The 14,441-nt window shown below is 38.2% G+C and overlaps 1 protein-coding gene across 5 annotated transcripts in view; it reads left to right on the top strand.

The window, feature by feature from the left end:
- The window catches only part of SMIM14 (small integral membrane protein 14), a 55,515-nt gene that overhangs the window by 30,743 nt on the left and 10,331 nt on the right, over positions 1-14,441 (top strand). For 3 of the 5 annotated variants that reach the window (XM_056352461.1, XM_056352474.1, XM_056352481.1), the window contains exon 3: positions 13,583-13,631. The exons of 1 other annotated variant lie outside the window; for it this stretch is intronic. In XM_056352461.1, coding sequence (XP_056208436.1) covers positions 13,583-13,631 — 49 coding nt within the window. Of the gene's footprint in view, positions 1-13,582; positions 13,653-14,441 lie in introns of all 5 variants that reach the window. One more of the 5 variants, XM_056352466.1, reaches the window with a different exon arrangement.

Here is a 14,441-nt window from a genome sequence, read left to right as displayed (position 1 = left end):
TTCTTATCAATATTTTAGGAAGGTTATGAAGAAAACATGGCATCCAATAGCCTATGATAAGAGTAGGGCTGCTGTGTAAGTCTCCAAAGAATGTATGTCCAGGAATAAGAAATCAGTTTATGTGCTTGCCTTTCAAAATAAAACCACTCCTACATGCATGCATCCGCAAAAGAACAAACTTATTTAAAATAGTACTTTGCAAGAAGTATATAGCTTGTTCTTGCAAATGTGTGGGTTGCACTCATATAGCCCTGCCTCACTCTGAGCATAAAATCCTCAGTGTCCACACTGTATTGGCCTTGGAGTGTATTGTTACATTATCTCATCTGGAGTGCCAGGGTAAGAACCTAAAGCCAGGCAGATGCTGTATTTGTGTGTGGTCTCAAGGAGCTTGGCTGACCCCATTTTCCAGAACTTCTCTGCTCATGCATGTCTGTGCTGCAGAACATATGACATTGTGTTCTCACATTGCACCCCTGGGCCTGTGCACACAGAAAGCCTCCTCAGAAACACACAGGCCACCCTGGGAGCCAAAATACCCCAGACCAGGCTCTCGCAGTGGGAGGGCTATATCAGTGGCAGAATTGTTGAGGGTGGAAGGGACTTCAGGAGGTCATCTAGGCTGACCTCCTGCTCAAAGCAGGATCAACAGTGAATTCAGACCAGGTCATTCAGGGTTTTTATTCCAGCTGAGTCTTGAAAACCTTCAAGGAGAGCAATTCTGCAGCCTCTTTGGGCAACCTGCTCCAATGTTTGACAATCCTTGTGGTAGGGAACTTTTTCTGTCCACTGTTCTAGTATCGAACCCTCTGCCATACAATACTATGAAGAGCCTTTCCCTGTCCTCTCAGTAACCTCCTTGTAAGTCCTGGGGCTGCAGTTAGATCTACCCAAAACAAGCCCAGCTCCCTCAGCCTCTCCTTACAGGGCAGATGTTCCAGGCCCTGGTGACACCCTGCTGAATTCACTTAAGTCTTGTATAGGGGAGCTGGAGACTGGATGTAGTATTCCAGATACAGGTTTATGATGCTGAGTACAGGTGTTTGATCGCATCCTTCAACCTGCTCGTGCACTGTTTAAAGGTCAATGCTGCTGGCCCAAGGGTGTAGAAAATGGAGGCTTCTGTGGAGAACATTTGTCTCTTCTGTGGAGCCTTTACATCAGGGCCCAGCCATCCTAGCTCATGCTTCCCAGTTAGAGGTGCAATTTCCAAATCTTTTGAGCTGTCTCTGCTACCCCCATATGGACACTCATACACATACTCTTTCCCAAGAAGGATTTTCTTCTTGACCTCAACATGACATTTGTGCCGTGTTCCACAGTTGTGTTGATTTCCAGACCTTGAGGCATCTTGACACATGCTAAAGTGGTGACAAAGGAACCCCCAGGACCAAGCTTCAGGAAGTTGGGAGGGAGAAAGGAGGATGTATGTTGGCTGCCCTTTCCTCTGAGGTTTGTCAGATGCAAATCTGAACCAGTACGGTTCATACTTTCAATCCCCATTCAGCATTTTTATCTTTTCCTTTTCTGCTAGAAGATACTGTCAAGCAATGGCACCAGTTAACAAGTCCTTTTTATGTTGTGGTTGGAGAGTTCTGAGTATGAATGAGATAGGTGAGTTGTGTCCAAAGTCAGAAGAAGTGGCACAAAGGTCTGTAATATTTTGTTCCTGGGCCGCTCCATGCAGTGTAAGGTGGGTGCAAATAGATTGTCTGGAGGAACACTAGTTCCTGCATTGCGAACGTAAACAGAGCACATCATAGACGCACACTCCTGGGCAGTCATGAAGACCAGTCTAACAGTGTTCCTGTGTAGTTGCAGGAATGGAGTTTATTGCTCAGTGTCCAGCTTCCAGAAAGATCATACCAATTAGCATTTGAAACTGTGAGGAATAAGGGGAAATGCCAGATTTCATCTATCCTAAAAAGTAAAACAGATGCTCCTAAATATTTATAAGAGCAAATCACTAGCTGGGATAATTCAGCAGAATCTAGAAAGAAAAAGTCTCAAAAGTCTCAGTCAGCAACCAGACTGTCCTCAAGTAACCTACTGCATGATTTTAGCAGGAGAGTTGCTAGACCTTCATTATTGCATCTGTAATTTCTATGCTTCATTAAGAGTTTGCTTTCTAAGCTGCTGTTTTGCCACTCAGTCTTACATGACATCAGCACACAGGAATTTTACTATTTGTTTTAAAAGGAACTGGGACATTGTTCTCAAAGTTGAACACCACAAGTGTCAATTACCTCTAAAAGTTGGATCCTCACAACCTTTACTCCATTGCAATACAAGGAAGCTAAGCAATCTGCAGTTGTTTGGCCTGTGGGGTAAAAAATATATCCAAACACGCTGTATACCCAGAATAGTTCCCTATACCTGCTTAATTGCTGATTTTTTTTAAACCTAGAGAGACATAAAACACACCAGAGTACATTTGAATAGTGGTATAGCTGTGAATACTTGCCAGGATTTTGGAGCAAATTGTATAACAAGGTGGTTGCAATTATCTCCAGACCAAGCATTGTAAATCCAAAATTTACAGAATTAAGATAAAATTTAACAGAACAACAATGTAATTATAAGAGAGGTCGAGGTGTGGAAATGTACTTTCAGGACTCTTCAGTCCAGTAATGAAATTGTGCAAAAACCCCATGATTGACATAGACTGTAACTTGCATTTGGGTTAATGTAAACTAATTTTTATGAACTAATTTGTTTATACCTGTATACATCAACGCTGATAAGAATTACGGCTTCTGCTAATGAAGAAGGCATGATGTATTCAGTCATGGCTATTACATGTAGAGTTAAAAATACGTATTGAAATACACAAGACTTCTGTTAGAGTTAACTGTATGGGAAATTTGAATGACACTGCTATTCCAAGGTCAGGAGGAGGTCAGAAAGTCTGGCTGTGCAACCTGAAGTTCTCATTTTAATTCCCAACATATTACTTTTAATTTCTAATTTAATTGCTGTATTTACGTTGAAATTCTTAGAAAATGTGTTTGGCATTCAAAGTACAATCTGTGGATGAATATATTCCATTTTTTGCATATAGTTTAAATCTCTACTTGAAATGCAGACTTCAGTTAGTCTTGTCATTACAATTAATGCTTATACAATGAAAAAACAAAAGCCATTCCACTTAAACTCTTCTGTATTAGCAACACTACAGAAAATCACAAACAAGAAAGCTGTTTGTTTTTAAAAAGCCTAATTCTTACTTAGCTATGTGGCTTGATTATTTTTCTGTAATTAATTTTGCCTAAGCAGGGTTTTGTTGACTTTTTTTTCTTCTTAACTCATAATACTATGAATAATTTATAGACAGTAGACAGTGGACTGTGTATCTCTAATGCACATGATATTTTTAAAAGTTTTTTTCCTGCTTGTTAGGTTAACTGAGAGATACTGTTCATACCCGCAGAACTTTGTATATACATAAGTGGCCTTGAATTCTCTTATGCTGAATGTTCTATCGTTTTCCTGAAGTGGATTGCTCAGAGTTCTGCTTGGTGTCAAAATATGAACATTTTGCACATGTAAACTTCTGTAGTATAGCCACTGTAAATAGTAAGCAAATATTATGATTTTCAAATATCCCTAGCAAACAATAGAAATCTAAATTCTTTGTGACTTCATAAATATCATTTCTAGTATGTAATACCCATGGCAACATCTGTTGTGATTTGGTGGTGTTGCGTAACAGTTTGACTATTTACTCTATGGATATAGCAGATAATCGGGAACTTCCATAAGAGGAAGTAAGCATAGAAGAAAAACACCACAACACTTTCGATCCACTACAGATACACAAGAGTTGTCAAAAGACAATGATAGCTTGTATGGCTTTATCTCCTGTTCAGTCTCCTCCAACTGCAAAACTTATTTTGACAAGAAGAGCCAAAGTTCAAGAATGAAGAGCAACAAATGACATCAAGTACTTTAATGGGGACACTCTGTCAGACAAGGGGCCAGTTGTTTGGAAGAGTCATGGTGAAGGACTTTCTGTGGTATCCAGAGGAAATGGTTCCTGTCTTAGTTGTGGCAGAAGACAACAAATCTTTAGATAAGAATGATGTTATACTTAAACCTTTTTATTTCCCTTTTTTCACTTCTTTTGTAAAATAAAAATCTGATTGCACTATGTTACTCCTCTGGACTTCAATGCTCTCTGAGTAAGCATGGCTGATCCATAGAGTGTTTTAGCCCATGTCTCAATTCAAGCCTGAAAATTAGACTGAAAACAGCGTGTGTGGTGCCGGGGGATACTCATACATAGAGCATCTTTCTTGAAGCCTGAGACATGTGTATGACTACATAAAGTGGCTAGAAATGTCAAAGCAAGCCAGTAGTGCACATAGCTTTGTGTGATGTGAACGTCCTTCCCCCCCTCCTTGTGATGCAGTATTATTTACTTTACAGAAACTGTAACTTCAGAATCCCCTCATACTAGTTTCTATGAAAATGATCAATATGTTCTTTAAGCCAAAACATTTATAGTTCTGTAATGCAAAAGGACCCATTTGATGAACTGCCAGCAGTTACACTGCAGAGATTTCATGGCCTTACAAACCTCTGTGGGAATTACAACCTTGTGTTTTGTTCTTATGTAGCGAATTGCAAAGCAATGGCCTATTTCTAGTTATGTTGCTATATCAGAAGGCTTGAATGGCTCAAAAACCCTGGGGGATACAAAGCAAATAATTCTTTATTTTAATCTCTCTTGTGTTTTGAGGTGTCACTAGATTTTCATAGCAAAAATTGCAAATTCTCAAACTATTTCAAGACAATTGGTTCAAACACTCTTTTGTCAACCAAGTTTCCACATACTTGTCTTGGCCAGGACATTTTAGAGTCTTACTATTATAGACTGGCATAGTCTGGAATAGTATCCATGAATCTTGGCTGAGGGAGACTTTGTGCAAACAGCACAGAATAAACACAGATGACTGAAATAGATGTGTTGTGTGCTGCAAATGGTTGAAAACGCTCTCAAAATTGTCAGCATGGCTAAGCCCAACTTGAGCGGTCCCTCAGGCAACCAGCAAAAGTGAGTTAACCTAGTGACATGGCCCTCTACTGAAAGCACAGCAGAACGATACCGAATACGTTTGTGATAATTTAAAGTGACCTTCTAAATATAGAGATTGCCCTGGAGACTTCTTACACATGTTCCACAGCATTTGCCTTCTAATTATTATTTTTTTTAATAGCAGTTCCTACTGCTTCCAGTCTATAGCCCTTCTTAGCCAACCCCCCCAAGAGCAGGAAATTGCATTTTGCTCTCACTTTTCCCTTTTTTTCTTGGTGTTCAAACTGGTTCAAAAAGGACCTTTCTTAACAGCTGAACCTTAGGTTGCTTATTAAGGCAAAGAAGCTATCATGCTGAGATACAGGGGGAAAGGCTTGATGCACCTCCTAAGGCGCTGAGCCAAAAGAATAAACACAAGGTTGGAGTGGCAGGGTGTGAGCCTGTTCCTGAGCACTCTTGCTCCACTGACTTCCATTTCCCCACCTTCACTGGGTGCTCAAGGTGCTGCTGTTGTACAGGTTAAGCGCCCAAAACTATGTTGCAGAATTCATGCACTGCTAACGACCTTTAACTTAGAAACTAGTTCTGGATCAAGCAGTGTAAATGGAGACTATTTTCTAGACAGGTAATGGTTGTTTGGGAAAAAAAAAAACCCAAACCATTAAAAATTGTGTCCACTCAGGTCTATGTCCCATGGACACCATTTTTACCTGTAAGGAGTTAGGTATCAGGACTTAACTGACCGTTGAAGGGGCCTGTCATTCTTTGCATTTCCTATTCATGAGCTTTGTAGTATGCTGGAAGCTGCTGCTTCTTCACCAGTATATGCATTTTTATATGTGTGTATATATATATATATGTAAAAAACAGGCTCAGTCGAACCTCATGATTGTCTCAAAGCATGCATAGTGTGACAGCATTGCAAGCAATGTAGAAAATTATGCATTGAAAATTATGTCAGCTTGATATTGCAGAAGTGATTAATAGCTACAACCTGTATTATGAATGGCTGAACTCTGATGATCAGAGCTGTTTGTAGCCATCTCATTTGAGGAAAAAGGAGAAAATTTGCTTTTTCTCTCCAGCTATATGTGGATCTAATCAACACTTAGAGCAAACTGTAGTTATTTGTTGGAACTCCTAGTTCTAAACCTTTTCCTCAAGGCTTCCTACATGGAAGTACCCTTTTCACTTGCTAATATGCATCATTTTGCAGAAGATACCCAACTGTTTGGTCAAAAACCCCACAAGTACTCCGTTTTGGGGGTTTCTGTATGAGTTTGCTAATCTTGAGAGCTCTGTGTATATGGAGCATGAATATTTTCAGATGCCTCTGTAGTAATACTGTGTAATATTTGATCTCATCCATTTGTTGTCGAGTATTTCACGTAGTCAGAGGTGCTGTGAGCTCCTTGTAATGATCCTGACTATCACATAGCTTCATCTTCTTTTCCCTTACTCTCCCTGTTCTGCTAATTCATTCTGCTTTGCATTCACTAAAAGCAGGATGCCAGTGATATCCCAGGTCCTCAAGGCCAGCAAAATTATAAAATTAAGTACAAATAAAAGTAATGGAATTGTAGGGAAGTGTGGGAAGGGGGATCTTGACACCAAGGGGAAACAGCAGTCTCAGGAGAAATGAGAAAATAAAGAGAAGAATGCATTCTTGCCTGAATCAGGCTCCTATTTGCACAGTGGTCCCTCTGACTTTCTTATCTGCTGCATCTTCCTCCATAAAATTTAATGTATTTCAGTATGAATGTTAATGTTCTTCCCTCTGTCCTAAGTGGCTGGTGGGTTTGGGGTCTTACAGATCAGTTTGTAATCTAGGAATATTCTGAAAGGTACTAACCATCCTTCTCTCTCCTTTTCCATGGGAGAGAAAATTACTTGTCACCTCAGAGGACCTAACTCCATATTTTTATTGCAGACTGTTATTCTGTACTTGTATGAACAATCATTTATTTTATTTTAATTCTTCAGATGCCCATAGAAAACGTAGGAGTGGGGAAGGTAGTGTTCACTTTTTCCTTGTTTGTTCCTCTATGAGAAGCTAATGTAGTTTAAATGACAATTCAATTCCTTCAATATACCCTCTTTTCCCCTTATTTTTCTCTTATTTCTCTTGGCCAGCTTGTAGCAGAGTAATGCATGTAGGTGTCATTTTTTGCATCTTTAAATCTGAACTCTATGGATAAAGCTACAATTCAATCTGCAACCTGGCTTGTATTCAGGATTGGCCTATCCTACCACAGCAATTTATTTATCATGTTGTTTACTAAATCGTTTATATACTTTGGACAGAACAGGTGTGGCTGCCAACAAAGCTTAAACAATTATTTCATTACCCAGAAGCATGAGAACACAATCAGGAGTATACTATGGTGTTGTCATCTTCTGGCATCATTGGAGGAATGTTAAAAAAGAAGAAGCAAAAAAAAGCAGAGCTTACAACTGGTCTAAATTGCAAAAAAGTATTTTCACAAGGGATGATATTTTGCCCTGTTATCACATAAAATTTTCTATCAACAGCCTTTATGATTCCATTCCACTTTAAATTTACTTTTATTCATGGGATAAATGACCATATCAAGTTACTTATTTGTCCTTGCTTTCCTACTTACCTATCCTTTTCTTTTCATTGCCCCATTATCCTTTTCTGCTCCCTCCTCTTTGTACCTAATTGATCTGTTTTTCACACATCTCTCTGGGCTTTCTTCCATCACAATTTTTGTATGGAGGTCTTTTCTTGACCTGGTTCATGAACTTGCTAATTTTTCATTCATGTCTTTTCTGAGGACTTATTTCTGCTTTGAGCTGTCTCAAAAGTTACTGTAAAAGGAAATTATTTTAATTATCCCTACATAAATTATTTACTTTCATCTCATCTACCATTCACAGTAGACTTCATTGATTATTGCACTGTGTTCCTGCCAGTAGTCCTGTTGTTCTTGTTACCTCTTTATTACACTATTTCTGGAGTTGGAAAGTGGATAGGGATTATGCAATTATTTCTTCTGAAAAATGACAGACTGCTGAGCTGTGTATTTGCATGCTTTGTCTTTTTTAACTCTTAAATAATACACTTAACTCTTAAAAAGTATTCGTACTGGATAGGAACTCTTAATCTTTTTTCAGGCCAGATGCTATTGACTTAAAAAAAAAAAGTTGTCTGAGCAGCGATTGCAGGACCAGTCCCAGGGCTTGTGAGACTGTTGAATTCTGGGGCAGCAAACTCTGAAAACTCATCTGAAGAGTTTCAGGAAACTCCTCTGAAGAGGAAGCAAGAGAGTTGACACAAGAACGAGTTACTGTGAAGGTAGAAGTCTGAATTTCCTTCTCCACAGTAGCTACTTGTGATAAGCAGTAAATGCAGAGTAGTTTAATGTCTTTCATGGGAAGACTGAAATGATCCCGGTGGCTGAGGTCACTGTATTGGAAAAAAAAGTTCTCTGTTTAGCTAGATGAAGCTGTTTCACTGGGCTTACTATTTCACTTGACCCGTGATTTTGTGAAGTAGCTTAACATGCAGTAAAAGTTCACACTCTGTTTTCACCACGCTGTTGCATGTTTGTGTGCCCATAGTAAGTTTGCACATGAAAAAGTAGAGACTTTACTTAGCGACTTCACAAAAAAGTTTCCAGGGGGTGATTGCAGTGTCCCTTTACTGTGAATGTTCATGTTTTGTTCACAGCCAGGGATTGTGAAAAGTGATTGCTCTCATTGCTAAAAACTGCACAGAGTAGTCTGTCAGAACATGCAGCTGTTGTAAGAGTAGCAGCAGGATGGTCAGGGCTCAGGTGTGCTTGATGGGTAGATGCTGTTGATCCACAAGATGGCATGTTAAAGATGGTGTCAGAGGAGCAGGATCTAAACACTGTTGTGTTAGTGTGAACTAGGGCTGAAAGCTGTCTTTAGAAAGAAGATGAAAAAGAAGGAAGAGCTATTTCAGACTGGAACTAGGAGCCATTTGAAATGTGCTCTTTTTATTTTTGCAGTGCAAAATTTGAGTGCCCCGGGGAAAGAATGAGGAAAAGCCCTTTTCTGCCTTACCACTAGAAGTAACTCAGTTTCTTTTTTTCTTAGCATTGTGTTGGGTTTACTTTCAAAATACATCAGTAAGTGGATACTGATTTGGTGTAATTCAGCCACTGGAGCCTCCCAGTTCCAAGAAATTATTAGGGGCTTCATAGAAACCAAATACTTGTATTGGCCAAGAATTCTTGTGGTTTGGGGATTATTAATTTAAATTGTTTTAAGTAAAGCTAATCAAGATTTTAAGTGTACTTGGAGGGAACTAAAGTTCACAGTTGTATTTTAAATAATGCACGTTTATAATTAGTATTTTTACTTGTATTGCCTGCAAGTTTGCAGTGCATTAAAACTGAAAATTTTGAAGCCTTTTTAGCTCCCTTTTAGCTTTTATACTGTTTACAATTTGTGTTTACTTCCTTTTGGACAATAAAAGATAAATTAGTTCATATTTTGGCTCACATGCACTAAGTCATTTATTGTATTTGGATGACAAACTAAAGAAGATATAATCCTCTTAATTTAAATGTTAAAAAAAAATTACTGTAAATATTCAGTTTTGCAACATTTTTCACTCTCCTTCTTTTGAATTAAGTCCTGATGTTTCACACATCTAATTTCTGTGTTTTTTAAGGGTCTGTTGCAGAATATACTGAAAAACATGAAAAGGCTGTTGCTGACTTGAGCAGGTGCCCAATCAGGCAGTCAACTATTAATCTCCCACTAACTTCACATTTTTGACAGCACAAGGATCTCTGAAATATGAATAAAACCAAAACCACCATTAATAACAATTGCTTTTAAGTATGTAAGAGTTAACGTATTCAAAGAATTGCTTCTCTGTTCAGATTTTCTCATCAGCTCTGTAGTGTTCCTCGTCTGGAAAACACTGGGTGTATTAGAAAAGCCTTTCTAAGGGTTTTGTTGAAAAGAGGGAAGGTCTGATTCAACTTTTTACTATTATTCTACAAACTTTCATCTGAACTCCCCCTCCACATCAGAATAGAAAATCTGAATACAAAGGACTATTTATTTCTAGTCCCTGATAATTGCTCTTTTTTCAATTACCTGACGATTAAGTGTCTCACATTCAATTTTTTTCCACCAGTTGCTATGTTCCTTAAGGGTGTCGTTATCAAGAGAGAGCTAATTGGTAGAAGGAGCATTCTTGTTTCAGCAAAAGCCATTACCTTTCCCAGCCATTCGGCTTATGTAAGCATTTCATACATGTACCAGAATCGTTTCTCATCTTTTGACTAATTGAGTGACCTCAAGGGATCAGATTTGTATTGGGTTACAGATTGAGGAACTAGTTCACCCAAGTGAATTGAGAAAAAACTCTTTTTACTTCTGCTCATTTTCAGTCATCTGCCATGTTTCATCCCAGGAGAACAGTATGCAGCCTGTCACTGAGCTGTTATAAACAGATTTGTTACCTGGCTCCTACAGAGCCATCCTAGAGCTTCTGCTCATGGATTACTGAGGTTTTGCATGGGCTTGTGGTCAGGAGGGAAGTGAGCATGGGAAGATATTTGAGTGTGTTTTTTGTCATGTGATCTATGTCTTCTTAAACCCTGTTTGAGTCTATGGGTGGTCCGGTTCTGACAGTCTTCTCCAGAACAAGTATTTTTTGTAAGGAATTTTTATATTACCTGGAATAGTTAAGAAATATTTGTAATGCTGGATATGAATGTAGCAGAGACTATGAAGTGTAATATTTTTTAGATGGGTTCTTTAAATCTGCATGATTAAATGATTATGTATTGTTTTCAGTTTAGAGGAATTTCATTGAGATATTGAAAGAATGTATTTTTTTCATACTTTTCGAACTGTTCCACAACATAATTTGAGGTTTCTAAACCTGCTTTGTACATCTAGTTTCTAAATCCCCATGAAAAAAATGGAGTATTTGTTGTTCAAGCCCTCTGGAAAGCACAGACCCATTATCAGACAAAGTACAGTTGGCTCTCTACTTTGTAAAGGTTCCTCTGTACGTTGTTCCTCCATACATATGCAGACTTTTCTCCATCTTGGCAGGTTGTAATCTAAGAGCACTTTTTCAGCAGAGGTCTGTAGAGCAACTCCTAATGGTATTTTTCTTAAGACTGCTTGCTTACTTTGATGAATATTTCCACCATTGCTGTTTCCAGTAGTACTTTTAATTCTAAGGTCTTGGAGCCTGTCCTTCTTTTGAGAAGTCACCAGGGATGCCCGCAGGATAAAACTCAGTATCTGAGTGCACCCTCTGGGCACTCGGGGATTTAATACATACTGTGTGTTAACTAGGTGGCCTTCCTACATCAGCAGCGTTACCAGACAGTGTGTAGACTTTTCATGAAAAAAATGGTCAAGGTGATAGTGAATGACAAAACATGGTGTGATCATGATCACTGCTGGGACCACCTTTCAAGAAAGGCATAGCTGTAGCCAGAACATCTTTCTGCTGTTAAACAAGCTTCTCTGGTGGTTAACGTATTCCTGTCAGTCAAAGCTGGAGCTCCATAAATTTTTTTTGTGTGGTAGGAGTTGAAGTCCGTCTGTAGGCAGGTGAAGGAACAGGATGTTAACAGCAACAAAAAGTACATGTGCCATTTATTGAGATGGGTTTTATGGAAATGTGAATTGCATGGTTTAAAAAAGTTGTATTTGGATAGTGTAACACTTAAAGGATAACTAATACTGTGGCTAGAATGCCCCAAGGCAGTGTTGCCTATCTGAACAAGCTAGGTAAGCTGTATGAGTACTAGCCATCCTGGGGACAGTGGGATAACTAGATGCTATATGCTTGTATGATGTTTTTGATCATATACTCATTTTAATTCTAGGCATCATTCCGTGTTGAAGAATAGCTGTAAACTGTGTTTTACAGAGTAGGGATTACAAATTAAGGCCCCTCCAGAATTAACCCATATGCAAACAGAAGATAATTATGTTGCCAATCTCTTTAAAATGTGGGTATAGCAATATCCAGTTTTCCCAGTTCATGAATCTCTGTGTCAGATATTCCAAATTGATACTCTGGCTAACGTAAAACCTCCCCTTTGAGAATGACTTCCGAAGTTTGAAAATAAAGTGAGCTTTTACTTCTGTATGAGAAGGGCAGGAAATATGCATAGTTTGAGATACTTTTTTTTTTAGTAAGGTAAGTAGAAGTATTTTGTTTGAATTTCCTCTGCTGTTGTTTTTAACTATAGAAATAGCTGAAAGGTTAAACACAGCCTTTCCAGTTCTTCCTAAGGAAATTCTTTCTAGTCTCAGTAAATTTGCTAGGAGATCTTTATATATCAATGGAAGAATGAATGTGATCAATCTCCAATTATATTTTTTTCTTTCTTGAGTGTGTCAGTCATTGAAAATCACTATGATAAAGGAAGAAGCTTAGACTTTTCCAGATGTCTTCCTCCTTTGATTGCTTATCTGTTTCCTTGATGTGCTTTGCATAATATTATGACTACACACAGCAAATCAGTTATGACAGTACAAGGGGAAATTAGGTTTGTAGAAATTACTCATGTATTTCTTTCATAAGAAACATCATCTTTTCTTCTCTTTTACATTTGTATATTTACACTGATAATAAACAGATTAGAAGTGTTGGGATTTGTGACACCACTGTGACATAAAACCTGTCAAAAAACAAATGTCAGTTCTAACCAAGGCATTATAACAAGTCTGTACTTTTCAAAACCTTTGTAATTAATCTGTGTTGTTTACCTAAGCAGAGGATAGAACCTATTTCCATAGTACAGCAGATTAAATCCCATCCATTTAACCTCTCTGTGCCTGAGAAAGAATGTGATATTTGTATTTCTTTTTTGAGTCTCTCATCTGTAAAATAGTTATACTGATTTGCAGGTTAGCCAGTGTTGACTCTTCTTGCAGTTAGCAAGCTTACCTAGTCTGTAAATGCAAATAGTCATTACAGTTGCTAAAAGCATTTTAAATTTTACCTATCAGTAAAGAGAAAAAACAGTAAAATACATCTTAAAATCTGCTTTTAAAAGAAGATCTTAGGTGGAAGAAATAGTAAGTGCTAAATTTAAATATTGAAATTTAATCTGGCTTTTCTGTGTGTAACCATTATCACAGTCTGCTCATTTATTGTTATGTAATCACAGAGTATTTTAATAGTATTTGATCTAGACAACAGTAGGAACACCTATACATTATAAATCCCAAAATGTGTGTAGAGAGTATATCTGTATATGACAATGTCTATATCGCTGCAGATTTTTAACTTGAATTTTAAAAGGCATTCAGTGACTGTGACCTCTGTGGAAGCAATAATACTATAGTCAGGTGATTTAAAGGTGTTAATGTAAATAGTGTTCAGAAACTACCTCTGTACCTGGGATTCACACACCATAAGCCAAATAAATGCAATGCAGTAAAGGATCAGTTATAACCTTCCTTATCTTGAACTTGTGCTCTGACATTATACTAAATCATGATTTCCGTAAAAGCTGACTGAGCCTTATTGCTAAGTATCATGCCTTTCTTTTTTTGTTTCAGCTGAGACAATCCCAGTCATACTGCACAGACACAGAATGCCTTCAGGAATGTGAGTAACTACTGAGATCAGGTGCATGGAAGTAAAACAAACAGTAGTAATTAAAATATAGTCTGACCGGTCTTTAAAACGCAGCAGTTGATTTAATGTTATAGGGACACCCTACATTAAATCAAATACTACAGTACTAAAAGTGTTATGTGGGGGAGGTAATTTCTGAGAATCTGTAGTGCTGATGAACATTTATAAATTTGAAGCATTGTATGGAAGCAGCAATGGTCAGAGGGCTGTAGGTATCAGTATGCCAGTGTGACCACTGATCAGGCCCCAAGCATTACTGAATCTTACCGTTAGCCTCCAAATAGGATGATTTCAATTTTTCCCTAAGGAGAAAATTTGGAGGGGGCTTTATTTGTTCTCCTTACAGTTATAGCGGCCTAAACCAGTGAAGAGTGGATAGGGCTGAGTGACTTCAACTGTCGGTACTGTGAACCCTCTACTCTGCTGTGAGGGAGAGGAGATTCCCCACCAGCTCTGACTGATAAGTTGACATACACTGTGACTGCATTTCTGTTGACTTAGCGACTGTGTAGTTAATGAAGCAGGGGACTGCTGTGTACACTTCCTTGAAATTTGCTGTGAAATACATCAAAAAAACCTCTCCCAAACAGTGAGCATTACTATGACAGTCAAACGTTGCCAGCATCTACAGAGAAGCATAGCTGTGCAGAGGTTATGCAGTCACGTAAGCTTGTCCTGAGGTGCTCTGTTTACATTTTCCATGGTCTAGAGGGAGCATTGCCAAATGTTTATAAATAAAAATGAAATGGATCTGGTTTTCCTATATTGCTTTACCAACTG

The sequence above is a fragment of the Falco biarmicus genome, chromosome 1 (assembly GCF_023638135.1).
Source record: "Falco biarmicus isolate bFalBia1 chromosome 1, bFalBia1.pri, whole genome shotgun sequence".
In the NCBI taxonomy this organism is placed as follows: Eukaryota; Metazoa; Chordata; class Aves; order Falconiformes; family Falconidae; genus Falco; species Falco biarmicus.
The sequence above is the reverse complement of the archived record's forward strand: the minus strand, read 5'-3'. Positions and strand labels throughout refer to the sequence as shown.